This window comes from Anoplophora glabripennis, unplaced genomic scaffold (genome assembly GCF_000390285.2).
Source record: "Anoplophora glabripennis isolate ALB-LARVAE unplaced genomic scaffold, Agla_2.0 scaffold459, whole genome shotgun sequence".
Lineage (NCBI taxonomy): Eukaryota > Metazoa > Arthropoda > Insecta > Coleoptera > Cerambycidae > Anoplophora > Anoplophora glabripennis.
Window position 1 is genome coordinate 107439 of NW_019416570.1, and position 20680 is coordinate 128118.

The 20680-nt window shown below is 32.5% G+C and overlaps 1 protein-coding gene across 1 annotated transcript in view; it reads right to left on the minus strand.

Annotated features, from left to right (window-relative positions):
- Positions 1-356: 356 nt before the first annotated feature.
- LOC108910341 (activin receptor type-2A) overlaps positions 357-20680 on the minus strand; it is a 38411-nt gene continuing 18087 nt past the window's right edge. Inside the window, exons 3-6 of the mRNA XM_018714913.1 lie at positions 14548-14928; positions 8459-8920; positions 7284-7603; positions 357-1597 (exon numbers count right to left, since the gene is read on the minus strand). Of these exons, the coding sequence (XP_018570429.1) occupies positions 572-1597; positions 7284-7603; positions 8459-8920; positions 14548-14928 (2189 nt within the window). The 3' untranslated portion in view covers positions 357-571. The remainder of the gene's footprint in view (positions 1598-7283; positions 7604-8458; positions 8921-14547; positions 14929-20680) is intronic.

The window sequence follows — 20680 nt, forward strand, 5'->3', positions numbered from 1 at the left end:
TTGTTCAGCATGAAAGAATACATGTAAAATAAATTAGATTAAATAATTAAATATTTATTCATATTCTGTTATTCTTAATATTGTTTCTTTTCTCTAATATTGAACCCTTTATTTGCATGATAAAAAGTGAAAAAGTAAAAAAATTACAAAGGACTGCTTAAATCAAAGAAATATCAAATGTTTTTCAGCACTCCTCAATTACAAAAAGACGACTTTTGTCCAAGTAAGACATAAGATTGACTATCTCAAATTTGTTTTGCAAAATAATTGTAATATTACATTTAAAAATACTGTAACGAAATATTATTTTATCATGGAAATTTGAAATTAAAAATTAAGTTTTCACTTAATTTTTAAGTATATTTCAAAATGGTTGTTTTATACAATAATTGTTTTTATTTTTTTTACTTCATCGCTTGTGCAGTATGGTTACAAAATCAATGTATATAAAGTAAGTGAAAGCACAAGTCCTTCTCATAGTAGTACTCTACGTCCACCAAAATTATAGCCATGTTTATAATCATTAGCTTTGCAAACATTCAACGGCTGCCTAATGGCATTAATAATATATTCAGAAACTACTTATACTATCCCTGTCTTGTAATTCGTTTAATTGTGGGGGTTTTAGGGGTCCTGGAGGTTCTAGGTCGGGAGCGCTACCCCACTGTCCACGGCACATCATTCTGTCATCATAGAGAGAGAAACGAGCAGAGTCTGTTGCTGCTTTTCCTCTAGTTCTCCTGACAGATGGAGGAACGTCCCCAGGGGTCTTAACTCTCAAAGAAGGATCTTTCAGTCTTGATAAGTCACTGGTCGAAGAAAAAACTTCACTGAACTGTTCCAAGGAGCGCTGGCGAGACAAACTATTCTTACGTCTTATTATCTGCGAGACGCCGCAACTGTTCGAAGTATCGGTTGGCTTGACTTGTAGGGGCAACGTTGAAGGCCGCTGAGTTTCAGTTTCACCTAAAAGGGATGTGGTGACATCATTCTGACCGAAACCGTTTACAAGTTTGCTGTTGAGCTTCACCTGAGTCTCTTTGCACACGCTGTTATTGCTACCATGCCGTTTGGAGTTAAAAAGCTTCTTCAAGCCATTCCATTTGAACTTGGCTTTGTTCTGGGTTTGCACTTCGTGACTTGTGTTCTGCTGCTTCGGGAAGCCATGAACGGCGTTTTGGAGGTAAGGGATGGGTGTGGCACGGTGATTTATTTGGAAATTTAGGAAATCGTTTGTTATCAGATTCTGTGATTCGGAACTAGTGCAGTGTTTTGAAGATTTATCGATTAATAGACTATCACTGGAACCCGATAAGAGATTTCTCTCTAAACAGGGATTCCTTCCTTGGTATGGCTGGAGAGGTGTTACGCAGACTGCCAATTGGTTGGAATTTTTACAATTCTCCTCTGATGGAGATAAAAGTGTTTCTATCGTACCTACAGAAGCATCTATTTGATGATCGTGAAGGTGGTTGTTGTTTATCAACGGAGAAGGGCTAGCTGGCGGATGCATTGGATGCAATACACGACCCTTTAGCGTTGGCAGTTCAACAAGGCGCTCGACTACACAAAGGGATGTCAGACGTGCTTCTGCATCCTAAGATATAAATTTTTCATCAATACAAATAATGAACATGATTATCAATCATTTTCAGTTATTAAGTGGTAAAAAATGTATAAATTTGTATTAAAATTGTTTAAAGCACAATTTAAAAGGTTATTTTGATTTGCTAAAAATATTTAAAAAAGTGTAATTAATGTGAGTTCATATAAGGGATTTTTATGTGTTTATGATTCTTAGTCTTAGTATTTAGTTCCAAGAACATTTAATGCCTTTTATTTGTGCTTGCTTAGTTTTGGAATTTTGTTTATTTCTATATTTAAAAGTTAGATCCTAAAATGTTTCAGATTTAAGGAATTTGACATAATTCGTAGTTAGTGCTTTTTAATGCTTTGATTGTCCTCATTTGTGCTTGCTTAGTTTTAGAATTTTGTTTATTTCCATATTTAAAAGTTAGTTCCTAAAATGTTTCAGATTTAAGGAATTTGACGTAATTCATTGGAATCGTAATTGTTTCTGTTAGTGCAACTTTAGTTTTATTTAGCTTTGTTACTGTTTTGATCATTTTTTTTGTGCTTGCTTAATATCAAGTTTTCTAAATCAATCCCCCAAATCGACTTCAAAACCACCTAGAATGTTCGAAAATAAAGAAATTCTATGTCATTCGTTAGTGCTACTTAGGAAGATGGTACATATCATATTTTTGTGAAATCTTAAAGATTTTGCGAGTTTTGTATTCATATTACATATATAAGACATCTGAACACTGATTTACACAGAATTACTACAAGGGGTAGTTTTAGGTAAGGACTGTCACTATTTCATCACCTATTTTTATTCCATTCTAAAAAAATGCCAGAATTCGACAAGAAGTTTTGGCCAAGACAAAGAAGCAATAGAAATCTAGAAAAATCTAAATAATTTCAACTGAGATGAGGGCCTAGAACTACCTGGAATTTGATAGATTTTTTTCCTCTTAGATTTCAATTTTTCTTGTTAAATATTGTCTCCCTCTTCAAAGCATTTATGATGTAACATGGTTATATACCTACATTCTTATGTATCCAGAGTATAGGTTGGCCTACTGGCAGTCTGGTCGGCTTGTATAGCTTGACCAAAACGTGTATTATGTGACTGGATATTAGACCTTCTTTCTAATTGTGACACATAAAGACCAAATCAATAAATATACAAGATATGGCGTGTATAATCTATAAAAATTAAACTACAGCTTCCTGATATTTGTAATAGAAAAGTCTTATATGAAAAAGTTCTATCTTCACGTTTTTTTTTTTTTGTAAATTAAAGTTCATTTATTCAACGAAAATGAAGGCTGACCCTGTGTTATTTATTAAAAACTTTGGAAATATTTTTATGTGACCCGAGATGCAACCTTATAATTTAAGTCAGTATAAATCTAATGGTAGTAATACTAAAAGGTAAGGTTACATTGTCAAAAAATTTGTGCAGTCAACTGATTTTGTATTTGTATTGAATTCAATATTCATTTAATTATTAAATATTAAGCATCATCCATGGACCCGTCAGTGTTATAAAGTGAAAGATTCCAGGCAAAAGTTTTTCTGTAATTCCACGATAGTAACAGTGTAATTTTTATAAAGAAGTAAAAAATAAGAATAGCGTGCCGATTACATTAAAAACGATATTCTTTTTCTTACTTTGCTTAATTTTTTAGTTTACGCACAAAGTAGTTTTACAATGAACCAAGAAAACAATGCATTTACTATTTCTGAACGTGTCGATACGGTGTTACTGTATGGTGCAGCCAGAGAAAATGCGCTTGCGGCGATTAAGTTGTATCGGGAACGATGGCAACAACGTCACCCCCCATGTGCAAATACAATCCTACAGTGCGCTCAGCGGCTTTGAGATACGGAAAGTGTTATTCTTCGAGGAGAAGGACGTGGTTAGCAAGTGAACCTTAATGTTGAAGATGCAGTGTTGGAAAATCTTGATTAGATCACAAAATTAGTGCGCGACGACTCGCACAGCATGTAGGAACCTCATCTCGTACCGTACTTCGCATCTTAAGGCGCCAGCTGTTGCGCCCCTATCATCTGCAACCAGTTCAACAGATTTTACCCCCGGATTGTGATCAATGGATGCATTTTTGCAGATGGTTTTTATGGCAATGTGCCAATCAAGTAGACTTTCCTGCTTAAGTTTGTGTAACAGATGAGGCAACATTTACCCGTGATGAAGCGAATTTCCATAATATGCACATATGGGCGGATGAAAATCCTCACACGATTCGGAAAACTCATTTTCAACATCGGATCTCGGTAGTTTGGGCTCGCATAATAGGCGAATGTACTTGTTGGTCCCTATTTACTTGAAGGACGACTAAATGGACCAACATATGTTGACTTTTTGGAGAACCGGTTGCCTGAATTATTGGACGATATGGCATTACAAGTTCGAGCACGCATGTTTTATCTTCAAGATGGAGCTCCTCCACACAGTACTCGAGAAGTAACGACACTTTTGAATGAAACGTTTCCTTAGCGATGGATTGGACGCTTTGATCCTATGACGTGGCCACCTCGGTCACCCCATCTAACTCCAATGCACTTTTATCTTTGGAGTCACTTGAAGTCATTGGTTAACAATACTCCAATTGCTACGGTGGAAGAATTGCGCAACCATATACTTGAAGCTACTGACACAATTAGGGGAATACCTGAAATTTGGGGTAGAAAGGAAGATAGTAATTAATTACTATTAATTATTATAGTAAGAAAATATCAGTTTTTTTTAAATATCTATTTTTCTTAGTTTGTACTTTTGCATTGAAAAATTCCACAAAAACAGAAGTATCTTTATATCCTTCAACGACGATTTGTTTACGCGGCTGGTCTACAGCATGTAACTCATCGTACAAGACACGGATAGGACTGTTCCAGAGAAAATATTTTGATTCATAGCTGAACTGTAATTTACGAAGAAAAAACGCAAAAATAGAACTTTTTCGCATAAGACTTTTCTGTTACAAATATCGTTAAGAAGCTGTAGTTTAATTTTTATAGATTATACACGCCACACATAGGGATGGCAAAGTCATTATACCAAGATCTTTGAATAATGATCTACATAATATTTTCATAGATTTACCCGTCATATATTCTTTTCCAAGTATAACATAACTTTGTAATGTGAAAGTAAAAGTTAAATGAAATATGTTTATACAGGGTGTCCCATAATTATTGCGACAAAATTATAGGGGTTGTAGAGGGCATGAACATAAGCAATTTTGCCCCTTTCCGGAAATATGCTGTTTGGCCAAAAATATCAGTTCATTGAAACAGCTTAGAGTAATTGCTCAAAGTGTCCTCCACATTACTCAGTACACAGCTGGGCATGATTGTTCATTGATTGATTGAATGGGCACGTTTATGCTCAATTCCTACAGCATATGCTTCCGGAATTATTGGAGAATGTGCCATTTGACATAAGAGCTGACATGTGTGGTTTCAACATGATGGCGCTCCAACCCACTTTACTTTGCCAGTGCGGCAGTATTTGGACAAAATCTTTCCCAACAGGTGGATAGGCCGAGTTGGCCCTGTGCATTGGTCTGCGCGGTCGCCCAACTTGACTTGGATTATAGCAGCCAAACGGCATATTTCTGGACAGGGGTTTATAAGGCAAAATTGCTTATTTTTATGCCCTCTACAATCCCTATCATTTTGTTGCAATAATTATGGGATACCCTGTATAAAACTAATAGAAACAAACTAATAGAATAACGAATGTTATCAACTGAAATTTTCAAAAACACTAAACAATGAGTGACATCAAATTTCTTTAGATCGGGACACTTTGGGGGTTTAATCTGTATAACAATAACTATTGCTGTATCATAAGATGTTCTAATTAAAATATGTAATTATCATGAATGACACAACATAATTTACTAAAATTTAAAATATCTAAAATCTAAAATATCTAAAATATTTTGGGACACACCTATAAAAAATTCAATTATTTCTTAAACTAAGAAAGCACCAATGAAAATAAATGAAGTACTAATGCCACTAAAATTTTTAAGGAAAAATTCGATACCTTAAAGGCAAAGTTCATGAACCTTGGAAAATAGCTTTAAATAATAAGTTTTAATTCCATAGCTTACCAATTTTTAAACAACATATCCAGACTTATAAATGTACAAACCATTATCATACAAGCTTAGAATGTCATTTGTTCCAATTAAAAGGTCAACACATTCTAATCTTCTAGTTATTAACTGTAAGATACACTTGCTTTAATAATTTGGCTCTAACAGGCAGCAAAAATCTGTGAAATTTTTTCTTTAAAAATTAATATCTCAAAATCTATAACTCCTAGGTATGTATAGGGAATATTTAATAAAAATACGAAACTGCTATAATGTATAGTGTGTCCCATTTAAAATAACGAAGTTGGTGTCGACTTCCGGTATAACCGGAAGTGCAGGAGAGTTCCATATATTTTAATTGTGTTTGCCCCAGGGACATTGCCATGTTGCCAAATTTTCAAAATTTTCGGAGCAGTACTTTCCTAGATATTGATCGACGCAGTTCACGGTGGGACACCCTGTATAATAAACATTCTCAACGTCGTTCTTTTTTTGTACTTTTGCGCTCAGTGGGCATAGAATATTTCCATCCTACATTAATTGGATTTAATAGTTCAGGGCAGAGATATACCTAGTGCGACTAAGTGTAAAAGGCTGCAAATTTTACATTGACAGTATGTCACCATCTCCCACTGTCATGCTATTTTGAAGAATTTTAATGAAGCCTGATAAACAAAATAGTAACTATGTTATTTATTGACTTTTTAAATATTTTATATTAATACATTTTATATGGAATATCACCAACGGTAATAATTTTACGTTTGGTAATAAGGTGTGTAATCTATTTAAAAATTCATAATACACTTCAAAATACTATAAAATTTGTGAACAATTGATATAAAATTTTCGACATGTCTACTATTTAGTATACAGTGGTACTTCTATTGGCCTGTGTTAACAATAAAAGATAAAAGCAAAACAGTTGCATTAGATAGTTATTTAAGTTAAGTAAATATGATCGTTTACCTAAAATATTTCCAAACACTAAATGACTAACTTAAATAAGAGGTTTTTTACAAACATAATCTTTTACTTTCGACAAATTTGCTAGGCTGTGATATTTTTATTAAACTTTAAAATGCAATAATGCCAGTGTGAATAAATATTTTATGATTAAAAAAAATCGTAAAATACCTAGTCAATGAGTGTGGAATAACATCATGTTACTAGTTTTCTTATAAAAAGTTGCTAGCACAATTTTTTTAATTTGCAGTTTTAAGGAAGATATAGTTTTCAAATACATGCATTCTTATAGTTTATTTTCGTCTGGATTTTATGTATGTCAATGGCCTATACACCTATAAATCGGGAATATAAGGGTAGTCATTAAAAAAATTACCTGCGATTTGATTAGTTTAATTTAAGATTGTGAAATTATACAGCACAGATAGTTTGAGTTAATTAAATACAGTACAACCTCATTAATCTGAATAGTTTCAAACTGCAACAGATTGAGATTATCGACTTTTCGGATTTTAGACAAACTAGAAAAATACACATAATGCAAATAAGTTTAATCTGTATAAAAAACTGCGACTTCAGATTACTGAAGTTATACTTCACATGAAATGAAATTTTACTCACTTGGTCCCAGCAGTCCTCTGCAGTTTCACACAGCAACCTTGCTGCCGAAGTATCCTTCCATGATGCAGGCCACAGAGGTCTGACTTTTCTCCTACTGACGAGCATCTGCATCTGTTCCAATGTGGGACTCTCCCCAGCCTCTTTGGAGAAGGGAGGTAAATAAGAATGGGGTTCGGCATTCTGCATATCTGCACATCTAGAGCCTAACTCCCACAAAACTAAACCTAAGGCGTATACGTCAATTTGTTTCAGGGCACTCTCACAATCTCTAAGATTTACAGCACCTTCAAGGACTTCCGGAGCCATGTACCGCAAAGTACCTAGATTGATAAAAAAAATGAGTATTGTTTTTTTCTGTTTTATTGCTATTTAAAGTTTTTATAGAGATGTATCGAATAATTTGATTATAATGACCAATAGTTTTAGATTATTCATCTCATAACTAAAACACAACACTTTAACAAAAGCCGGGATGCGTGGTAATTTATTTGTTAGTTCTCGGAATGGATGGGCCAAAAAGTAAAATATTTCAGTCAACACTAATTATCGAAAAGTTAAGAGTTTTCAAGTAGGTTTAGCGTCGCCACAAGGCCGCCTTTCGTAGAAGGCCTCATAAAACTTAGCAATATTTTTTAACAAGTTCACTTAGATCGTCGGGGCCATGTGTTGAGCATCTGGTATAAAGAGAAAAATCGATATTTCTAATAAAGTGTGAAATGCATTCGAAAGAACACGTAGGAATTCCAAGATATTTAAATAAGTTGTTAAATTGGTAATAATTGGAAAAGAAAGATATATCAAATAGCTGGTTTTTAGGCGGACTTTCCAAGCTATAAGAATAAATTAAATGAGATTGACTACTCCGCCCCGTGTTGCTATATGGAGTCACAAGAGGAAGGTGTAGAGTTATTTGTAAGTTTAGTCTCAAAATTATTTAGACAGTTGTAAAATCAGTCAATTAGATAACTATTAACATGGCATAGTTATGCCAAAGCGTTCCGATATTCAGGGTTCCCGCTAGAAAGATACTGTACAGTAGTAAATATCAGTTTGAGAGAAAAGAAAAATAACATAATTTAAAAACATTGATAAAAAATATTCTTTCCTTATAATTATATCTCACTTCTAAAGTTTTCAGAGCTAAACATACACCTTAACTGTATAAAAATACTCACCAGCTTCACTTATGGACTTATTTTCAGCTCTCTTAGGAATGACGGCCAATCCCAAGTCACAGATACAGCAGGATAAATCCGGCCTGACTAAAATATTCCTTGTGTTAATATCTCTGTGTGCTATGCAAGGCTTGCGAAGATCTGAATGCAAGTGTGCCAATCCTTTGGCAATGCCCAAGCTCATTTTGCTTAAAGTGGAAAGATCCAAAGTGTGGTTCTTCAGATGGTCCTGCAAGCATTCTTTTTCCAGACTGAGAAGAAGCAGATAGTCTGCGGGGGCGCTTGGCCCTATGGAGTATTCCCCGCCCCCATAGCATTTCAGTAAGGCAGAGTTTTCACGTGAGAGTTTGTACATTTCATGTTCGTTGAGGAAGTAGTTGCGGTGGTGGGCGGGAAACACCTTAACAGCGACTTCTTGCTCTTCCACCATGCCCCGCCAAACACAACCATATCTTCCCTGACCTAGAATTTGCTAGGTTTATTTAAAAGCTTACCGTTAGTTTTATCATAATTTTTTCATTACGTAGCAGTGTAATTCACCAGAAATTTACTTAATTACGACATGACAGTAATGTTTTATTTGCTTCAGATAATTCATTTTTGTCAAAATGGTGAACCAAACTTCTGGCGCATAAATCACACAAATTTCAATAAAAGATTCTGCAATTACTACATTGTTGCCATGACAAACTTTGACACCATCTGGAAATATCAGCACTAAAAAATTTTTGTTTTATTAACATTTTCATTATCTCTGACAAAGTTGATTATAAAAGAGCCTATGTTTTTAAAATTCCAATCAAAAAATACTTTTTTAATATAGAATGGGATAAAAATTCAAAATACCTGCGAGAAGTATGATTATTTTTTAAATAAAAATGTAAAAAATAGTTATTTTCTATTGAAAAAAGAAACACATTTTGCAAATTAAAGTTCTGTTTGGAAATAATTGAAATACATACTCCACTGGATTCCATTTTCTGTCTTTAGGGAATTTTGTATTAATCACTGACTCCATTGTAAGTTTGAATGTCTAACAGTCGCGGTCACGTGGGACTCGGACATTTATGAAGGCACTGTATAAAGCCTCACATAAATGTATTATATTAATTTTGTCAGTTGGTACCAGAGCGGTTTAAAATGTGTTGATCCCCTTGGCCAGCTATACTCATACTGGGAAAATAAGCACCCTCTTTGTGAGTAAGGCTTATTTAAATATGAAATATTGACACCAATTGGCATTTGACCCCCTAATTAAAAAGGATTTTCAGGTTTTGCTCATCGCTACACCGAATGGTGATTCCTGGGCACAAATGGAGTCTGCTCAATAATAATATACTACTCCCTCTCTAGCACAAGTCTATTACTCTCCAAATACAATTTTAAAAATTCATCAAAGTTTAGACAAAATCGTGTATTCAAAATAGATTTAGTAAGCTAATATGAGAAGAAACAAGATTAGATTTTGATCATTGTTACATAAATTTATAACTGGTAAAATCACATGTCCTGATTTATTACTGTTTTCACTTAACCCTTCACCCTTTGAAAAAAGATTTTTTTTCAATAATGCCTATTTCATTGTATAAATTTTAGTTATTATTCTCCCATAAATAGAACACAGGATTATGGTAACACATATTAATACAGAACCTTTATAAATGATTACGAGCCACGTGATCAGTAATTTTGTTTGGAACAGTAATTTTATTTCCTTCACTTTGAAAATTAAATTTCGGCAAAATTAAAATTTTTTAAAACAATAAGCTCCAGGTTCAAGATTGCATTAAAACACAACATTCTGTTTCACCAGCTGGTGATTGGTATAATTTTTCATGAGATTTTATTCTATCAATCAGCGATCGCATTATCTCGAGCGAGAATCTTAGGGAAAAAAATTAAAGTCACGTTTTTTACGTATTTTTTTGTAAAAAAAGGGGTGACCCCTGTCCAGTTGTACACCACTGGTTGAACCTTTAAAGGTCATATTTTAGGGAATGTAAGGCCTACTATCATACATTATCTGTACCAAATTTTATTGAGATCGATTAATAGATTCCCGATATATAAACAAAAAATCAATTTTTTTTTAACAACTTCAACACCCTGTATCTCTAAAACGGGGCCGTTCCAGACCTATGTTTTTAAAACAAGAAGGTCCTTGCATAAAATTCGGACCACCCTGTATATTTTTAAGAATGTCTAGAAATAATCGATGTTATATAATCATTTAGGGAAAATATTAGACATCTGCTAGAGGTTGAATAGTGATGACATATAACCTACAAAGGATATTTCATCTCTTAACACGTTGACTGCGGTACATACCTCGGGGGGTATGTACTCATTATAAAAAATATGCGAATCTCAATAATCACATTTTTACTGTATCTTGTGGAAGTTGCAGAATTTGTACTTTTTAGAAATAATGATTTTTCTATTATTTTCTTTTCAAAACTCTTTGCGAATGAAAACGTTAGTATCCTAGGATATATAGTTATAGATACATGCAAGTTTATAGCAATAATTGTGTCATTTTCAATTTTATAGGGTCAAATGTAAAAAAAATTACATATCCCCGGGGATATGTACCGCACACAGAAGAAGTTTTGTTATATATCCCCGAAGATATGTATCGCAGTCACGGACAAAGTACATTGAGATTATCTCGCAGTCAACGTGTTAATGTCATAGTTAATTTATGTGCACCAGTGGTTATATAAATTTTATAATTTAGGTATAATTCTATATTGAAATTGTATGATCCAGAGTATGTATTTTATTAGAAAACGCCATTTTCCAGATGGAAAATTTAGGACAAAAAAGGTTTTTTAAATTGCGAGAGACCTGTGCCTGTCTCGATATGGAAAAAAGGGGAAGTCAAATGATAATGTGTATGTTCGAAAGTTTTGGAATGAATGGTATTCGGAGTATAAGTGGTTGTGTGGATGTGTTTAATTAAAAAAAAACTTTTCTGAATGCCGTGATTAATTGTGGGTGTAAAGTCGGACGTGTGGAATAAGGGGGGACTTAAAAATTTTGGGAAAGGCACGCCAGGCTGTCGTAACCAGAAAGCTTGTTTGAAACATACATGTATGGTGTGCGTTACTGTTCGCAGAAGTCCACAAGCCGAACTAATATTTCTATTTTTTATAAAATTTAAATGAAAATCCTCACTAACATCAGTTTTTCGGAAATATGCAAATGCAACTAAAAATTTCCATTCATTTAAAGCCATTTGACCTTAAAAATTTTCGCCTGCGGTGTTTTTTTTTTCTTTTTCACCTATTCTCAATGTCACGAGCCGCCACTGAATTGTGCACTGACAAGTGTACCTACTACCACAAAGTGACCTACTAATCTATACTGCACTGGGAGGAAAAAATTTTTTAACTAATGACATGTAGAAAATAACTACATTTCAAACTTATTAGTTCTCGTCAGTATGCCAAAGGTGAGACTGCCAATGAATGAGGTTGTTATTAATTATTAAAGTTTGCCATATTTTAAAAGGGTATTTGCAACTGCTGGCTGGCAAAAACTGGAAAACAGTGAAATTGGCTAAACGGGTTCCGTAAAAACCGATTTCAGATAAAACTGGTTAATCGAATGGAGGTTAAAACTGGATATTCTAAAACCGGTTATTCGAATAATGGTCAAAACTATATATCTGAAAATCGGTGTTTTGAAAACCTGACGGAACAAAAAATTGTTACGTTGCACTTTTATTTTACTCATTTTTTTTCCTTTTCTAATCGCATTTTAAAGTAAATATAAATAATTACAATTCTAGTTAATTAATTCAGTTCATTAGCTCAGAGCGTTTAATAAAAAGAAAATTTTATTAAAAATGTAGCGTGAATGCTTCTGCTTCCGCATACGATGTCCCCGCGTTAGCTATCTACATTTCTTTGGACACACAAAAATGTTGCTGGTCGAGGTTCGAGGATTTTTCCTGTCGAGTATTCAGGCAGTTGTTGTTAAGCGAATTTCGTTGTTCTGTGCCGATTTGTGCATTCCAATATAGTTGGGAGTTTTATCGAAATTCACTTTTGAATGTGATTTATGTATTGGTGTGACTATAATCACAATTCACGACTTATGTCGGATTCTGAAGCAATTGATCTGTAAGTAATCTTTTCTGGCCCACGTGGTTCTTATTCTAACTATTATTTCCTTAATCTACAGGATGGTCATATTATAGCCAATAGGATAGTTCTAACGAACCACTGAAATATATATCTATGTACATTTAGATATTTATCCCAGATACCAGATTGGACTACAATTGAAGCCGCCCTATATCCTTGAGTAAGTTTTTTACCCTACTTTCAACAATTTAAACCTTTTGTGTGAGCCTTAGGTGTGACAATCTCAAAAAAAAAGAAAAGATATTTATTATTCGTGCTATTTTAGGGCTTCGTGAATTTACCTATTCGTTCGTTCGTACCTATTCTTCCACCTTTATACTGGCTGTCTCGCATTTGGGGCTTGTTATTGTCGGATTGTTATCGTCCGACTTGGTTGACATCGCTTATATAAGGACAAGTGGATCCAACTAGGAAAGAAGCATTCGCCTCTCCAGGAATATTGTAAGATCAGCAATTTGTTATTGCCATTGCAAAAAGGTCAGATTTTTCCGTTATTATTATTCTTTTTTTTTATTGTGACTGATTATCAAATTTGCTACGGAAAGTCTATTGGTGCAAATTCGAAAATTCAATTGCTAAGTTTTTTTTTAACATCTATGCTACCTAGTACAACATATATTATAATAGTTTTTTTAATGTGTTTAAATATACATTTCCTTATTTTTATGTCATAGTAATAAGATTGTTGGTCTATATTTCAAATAAGTTTGGCGATATTTATGTGCATTTATATTTATATATTTTTTTATGCCATTTCTTGAATTAAGTGATATGTATTTATGTAATTAAAATATTTGATTGTAAGCCTTACGTGATCACGATTGGCACGCCTGAAATGCTAAAGATAGTACTTAAATTTAACTATCTTTAAAGTAGCCGTAAATATAACAATATCTGTCCACATACATATTTATTTAAATTACCTATTTCTTTCTTTTAATAAAAAATTCTTCTATATCGGAAGATATAGTATTTGTTTGAAGATGTGGTATTTGTTTATTTTTTTTGTTGTGTTTACCATCATTTTACTTTACACTTTACTTTAATTGCTAAATAGTCGTAGTTTGGAAAACCGGTCAATCTGGGAACCTCCTAGCAGGGTTGCGTTTTATTGCTAGTGGCGCCCTAGATTTTGATATCTGTATTGAAATATTTTACTGAACCTACACCCTTCAGGCTAAGTGATTTGTCGGCACCTTTGTTACGCACTTACGCTTCCAAACTACCTCTACGTTTTTTTTTATTTATTCTTTTTTTTACTTCTTTTCTCTTGTTTTTTTTTCTTATGTGTATATATTTTGTACAAATAGTTTTTTAAACAAAAAAAGTATAACCAAGCGTAGCAAAATGTTAATCACATATTTACATATTTTAAATTTTAAAGTTAAATCTAATTAATGTTAAACGATAAAATGTTAAAACTGTTAAAACAGTTACACTTAATAAACTGTGGTTCTTCAATTTATTATTTATATAAATGGGTTTGATCGTTTGGTGAATATGGGTGTGGGTGATTGGTCTTTTTTATCAATCTGTGTCTGTGTCCCTGGATAAAATATAAAAATAAATTGTATTTGCCTTAATAGTTCAATCTAATTTTTGTAGTAGGTATCTACTATATATGTACTATGTGGCCAATGTCAAGAAAGAATTCGATTATTCGGATGTTTGATTGAACAGATTATTTAATAATCGGTTATTTATATTAAAAATTAATTTTAACTAGTCCACTTTGGCTTTTCGATTAAAAAACAGTAACAATCTTCTTTGATAACTTTAAAACAAAAAGAGATAGGTCAAATTACTCTTCTGTAAAATACTTAACGTTAAATTTTGTGATTTTGTGTTAATTTGTTATACACCGCATCTTTTACAATAATAAGATCCTCATAGTGAATCGCTATCAATAATAAATGCTAAGGATTTAATTCAATTTACCTATAACATTAAGAAGTTTAAGTTTCTCCAGGCTGTACTCTGCAGGGGACGGTATTGGATGTTGCCCTGTCTCGACATCACTTTTCTTAGGCTTCAATCTCCAACACCAGTAGGTCACAGAGGCCATTCCAATGACGAGTATACCAAATATCGCTGCAATTGCTATATAGATAATAAGATTGGGACTTTCAGTGGAAGGTGGATCAGCTTCAGGAGACGACAGATCATCCATAGGTATGTAGGCATCAGTGAAATTCTCATTGCACTTATTTTTGGAACAGCAACAAAATTTGGTATTGTTCATGGCTTTTGGGGGTTTTTTATCTGCCAAACACTCTGATCTATCACATTCGTTGGGGTTTCCGGACTGCTCCCAACATCCTGGAAAAAAATATCAATAACAATAAATCCATTATGTTTTATTTTAAAATTACAGTTTTATATAACATTATTATTACAATAATAATTATGCATAAAAATATGTATAATATTTAAAATCTAATACATTGGTGTAGAACATTTAAGATCACCTTTATTTGAGCAATGTTTGCAGCATGCAAAAATACTTTGGTTAATACCTATTGTCATAGACTAGTTTCGAGAAATAGAATTATTGTCATGCGTCGATATATGTGTTTGATTATTTATGTTGACTTTACAAATGTTCCCCCTTGTAGTGTGTTGTTAGTGTAATGGTAAACTTGAAAGAAAATTGAATAACAATTGTCGGCAAGATGGAATTTTTTTTTTAGCATGTAAGTATATTATCAGTTGTGCATCACACGTCACAGCCATAAATTTGTGATTAATTAAGGTTGTATAATAAATTTCGTGCAGCCTCCATTTATATATTTATTTATTTAGAAGTTACAATATCCAACGGAACAAAGTCCCAATTACAGGATAAGGTAAAACAGAAAACCTTAACTAAATTCTAAAAGAAAAAGACAAACTAACATTAAATATAAAAATATAAATACTACATAACATAGAGCAATCAAAATATAAAATCCAGACAGAGAACTTAAGGATAAACAATAACAGACAAATAAAACAAATAAGCTAACTAACATATACAAGCTAAGGATTACATTTACTAGACAAACAATTTTTTTATGTCATTCATACAATGAAAAAATATATCAAGTCGATCTTCATACTTCTGGTAATTGGAAATCATTTGATATAGGGGAGATGCTATTAGTAAATTGATATGAGGTGTGGGTAATTGTAAAACGGAGTGAAATCTAGAATTAAGGCTAAGAACATGATATAAAATCCTTGAGACTAATGAGTCTGCATTTAACATGTTATTTATGATTTTAAAAAGGAATTGAAAACATAATTCGTCTACGACCAGTGGCGACGCGTGAACATTGATTGAATGTGTTCTACTTAAGGTTGTTACATTTGTTGAATTGAATTCCAGAATATTAAGTGCCCGGAGAGTCTGTAAATGGCGCCGCAGGCGAAAAATTTAAAAATTTTCAAGGTCACGCATTTTCCTTGCACTTCTGAATTTCAAGGAACAATCCATTTATATAAAAATACAGATTTTCACAAGAACGAATTTTGAAATTGATACCTTTTTGAAACATCTATTCACGAATTACCTACTGACGGTATAAATAAATTGGAATAAACTAAATATATTTTATTAAATTATTGAATATTGTTTATAAACAAAAAAATTGTTTGTGAAGTTTACTAACGATTCAACAAATTTTAATTTTCCTTGCCGTGTTATGGCTTTTTCTTTATCTTTTTTTATATATATATATATGTACATGTTATATTCCGAGACCAGGAGGATACGCGCAAATCCGAAATCTGAGACCATACAGCTAATTCCCGGTACAATCACAGAAAATCCCGGTCATACCCATGTCGCTAGATGTTCTTTTAATATGTCGTCAAGATCTACACTAAAATGTATGAGTCCACAAAACACATCAGGGTTGTCCGAATTTTCTCTCTCGTCGTGACCGCGAAGTGCTAATTCGAAAGCTCCGCAAAATTCTATGCAATCTATGATTTTAGATAATACATGACGATTTTTCGTTACCTGTTCATCGTGTTTCCGTATATTATCCCAATATGCAGAATCTAACTGACTTCTTATGTTTATTTTACCTAATGACTTAAATTGCTTAAATCTTTCACACTGTATATTGTCTATGCTTTATTCCCACCGAAAAGTAAGCACGGAAAACAAAACAGTGTATTTTTTACACCCGCACAGCCACTCTGCTTTTGTGTATACATTATTGTTAAATTGTCTTTTATAACTTTTATTTCGGCTTGTTTCACTAACTTCAATATTTAATTGTGGTGTTGGCCCATGTAATTCTTTTATTTTTTGTTTATCCTCATAAGGCAGAGAACCAAATAAAGTTTTTTATAAAAACGAAACGCTATTCATTTTAATAACTATAATATCCGTAGACGCCTATACGAACATATTCACACGTGCCGCTCGTAGAAATAAACCACCGCAATACCGCATAGGTACCACGTACGAAATATTACTGCATTTACTGCAGCAGTGGCTGTCGTTGTTGCAGCCACAAAAGCCCATATAAAAGTGTACTGGGTTATGTGCCTGATAGAAACAAAGGACGCATCTAACTGTTCGCTGTGCACACATTTTGTATATGAGGTTGCATATATTAAGGAGTGTAGCTCGCGTCGTAATAAATAATAATTATAAGCTCCTAGATTTCTTTTAGCGCGAGTACATTTGGATTCTTTAACTATTTTGTTGATATTTAATATGATTAAATACATAAAATTTTATGTGTTCTGCAGCTCCGCAGTTCTTATGGTAAAACCGCCACTGCCTACGACAGACTATAAAAATTAGAACAAGAAAGCAATAAATCTTGAGGTGTACCATGAGGAGGATAAAATTCATAACTAATAAAATGAATAGTCTTTAAAAATCTCCGTTGTACTTTCTCTAACTGAATATTATAAATGGGACTCTGAACAACCGATGCATATTCAAGTTGGCAACGCACAAATGCTGCATACAATATATTTAGAACCTTTACGTTTTGAAAGTCCTAAGAATTACGCAAAATAAAGCCTAAATTCTTATAAGCAGATTTGGTTACTAAACTAATGGGGTCGTCAAACGATAATCTGGTATCGAAAGTAACACCAAGGTCAGTAAATTGCTTCTCTATTTAAAAATGATTCACCAATTTTATAATCAAAATCTAGATTAGTTTTACGTCGACTGTGTCATAAATTTACATTTACTTTCATTCAGAGGTAGATTATTACATGAACACCAATTGTGTAATCTGTCAAGATTATCTTGTAATGTAGTACAGTCAGTAGAGGATTTAACTTGCAAGAATAACTTCAGGTCGTCCGCATAGAGTAAATAGTTGACATCGAGGCATTCAGTTGTCATTAATAAAAATAATAAATAACAGTGGTCCCAGGATTGACCCTCGTGGAACTCCTGAAAATTGATGGAATTTACATTATTGAAAGCATCGATACTGCACAAATAAAGCACAAAATAAAGTCGATTGTGTAAAGTTATTTCCAGGATTTTTGAGAAGTTACTTATAATAGCCATGGGCCGATAATTAGTTATGTCGTTTTTAGTACCTTTTTTATAAAAGGGGCATATTCGCGACTCTTTCCATACTTGTGGATATTCTTGGAATAAGAAAAGTGATGATGTTCCATTTAAGAACAATATGTGTACATCTGTGTACCACACTTTTTGCAACATACCACTAATTTTAAAATATACCTTTTCATTAACATTCCAAGATTCTTTTTCTGATAGTGTAAGGTTATGATGGAAGAAGAGGCACCCTGTATGGATACAAAAGTGAACGTCTGCTGAGACATTAGCCCTGCCAATATGGTACCACGAATCAATATTTTCTCATATAATTTTAAAAAGGTTTGAAATAGAAGCTTCTTACCTGGTATGCATCTTTGGTCATTTGAGAGTAATTACTAAAATGTGTAAGAAAATGACATGTAGAGTGTCTTTATTAGTGGTATTTGATTCATAATTCTAAGTCAAAGAAAATGTCTCCAATTTTGTTTTTTTTTTTATTAATAATGAAATTATCACACAGTTGACTAATATTAATTAATAATTAAATATTAATATCTCCAAAATTATTTGATAATTTTTTTTTCGCTCCGTTGATGAAATATTGTTCTAAAATTTGGAAAAAAATCTCATCAAATTTCAGCTCTTAATTTTAATTTTAAGTACTCACTTTTTGATTTCAAAATTTCTCCACTCATTTAAAATGTAAACCTAAGGTTTTTCTTTTAAATTATCTATATCTCAGCTGCATTTCATGTTATGTTATTGTCCATAGGCAATAATTATTATAGGAGAATCTATGTTCTTGGAAAGTGCCCATAGTAGGATCTATGCGACATGAACAGTTTCACTGCTAAATAATTTTTATTTTATTTTTGCATTTTTCTCATGAAAGACGACTTACAGCAAAAACATTTGTATACGAAATTAAATTTGCTGCTCAGTATCTAAGCTTAGATACTGAGGACATTTTTTATAGCACTTGAGAAGCCTATTTGGACCCAACCATATGGTCCTTCAAATCGAATTATAGCTGCCATTATTTTTTCCTTACTACTCGCTTCTTTCATTTACTCATTTCATTACCATTTTTTCATTAGAAAAATTAAATATACCAGAAATCTCTGGAGATCCTAAAATATAGCAAATTTTTTTCGAATCCTTTAAAAGCTATGCTCATAATTCTAATTTGCACGACATTAGCAAAACTCATTATTTATTAGGAGCCTTCAAAGATAAAGCATTAGAGGTTTGTGAATTATATTATGTGATACTTTAATAAAAAAGTATGAAGAAAAACGTATTTATTCATATGATGGACCAGCACAATACAAGTTTTCCGTATTTCTAAATATTTTTTGGAAAAATTTTGTACATCTGTTAAGACAATTTAGCAATTAGGTAGGTATAACACACTTAGCTGATTTTGTCATAATATCTATAAATCTATACCACTTTCAAAGTTAGACAGTCAAACTCGCAAGTTATTCGAAATGTGAAATAGTAAATCAGATATTCTGGTCTATAATAAAATAATAAATTTTCTCAAAATCCAAAGAAAAGCTCTAAACAGTGTGGAAAAAAATAGGTATATGAATTTCTCTAAATCTATGAACAAAAGCAGTAGTAGTCTTAAACAGAAGTCAGTAACTCAAACATTTGTTACTAGTAATAGCGATAACAAAAAATCTAATAAAAATAATTGTTCTATTTGCAAATAGTTATTTAGTTTTTCAGTGTACTGATCATTTTGAAACTGTCGCCTCATGAAAGATATAATTTAGTAAAATATAAAAAATTATATTTAACCCGTCTTAATAAGTACTTGCATAAAATAGTAGATTGTAAACCAATAACTGTCTGTAATACTTGCCATTTACAACATCACTCATTTTTGCACTTTACTAAAATTGCAACTACGAATAAAGATAACATAGCTTCTAGTAGTCAACTTCTGTTATGTGTAACAACTCAAAACATTTGTCCAACAAATAATTACGCAATATTACTTTACACTTCAATATCCACTTTAGGTGAATATAAATAAATTAGTGCATTTTCTTATTGGTTGTGGTAATTTATTAGTATAAAATGCTGCCAGACTTAAATTACCCATTCAGAAGTATCAACCCTCTGTTCATGGCGTAGGATGATCTCAAAAGATTTTAGGTAGTTTAGATTTGGTTTCTCAGACACACTTCAATTTAAATATTCAATATGAAGTACAGGCCTTAGGACAAGGTTCATAATTCAAAATTAATATAGAATTCCCTGACTTTTCCAGGTTTTCCCTTATAAATGAAAATTCAGGTCACTTGCAGGTCAGTTTTACATACTAATTGGTGTTTATGCATTACACTTTTTCTAGAGTGGATTCCATAATCTTTTTTATACCCAAAGAACCTCTTATGAAAATTTCAAAATCACAAATAGTTTTCTTTTTCAAGAACCCAGGGCTGGTTTCCACAAAATTTCCAGTTGCAAACATCAAATTCCCTGACTTTCATAAATACTTTTTAAATTCCCTGACTATTCCATGTTTTTTAT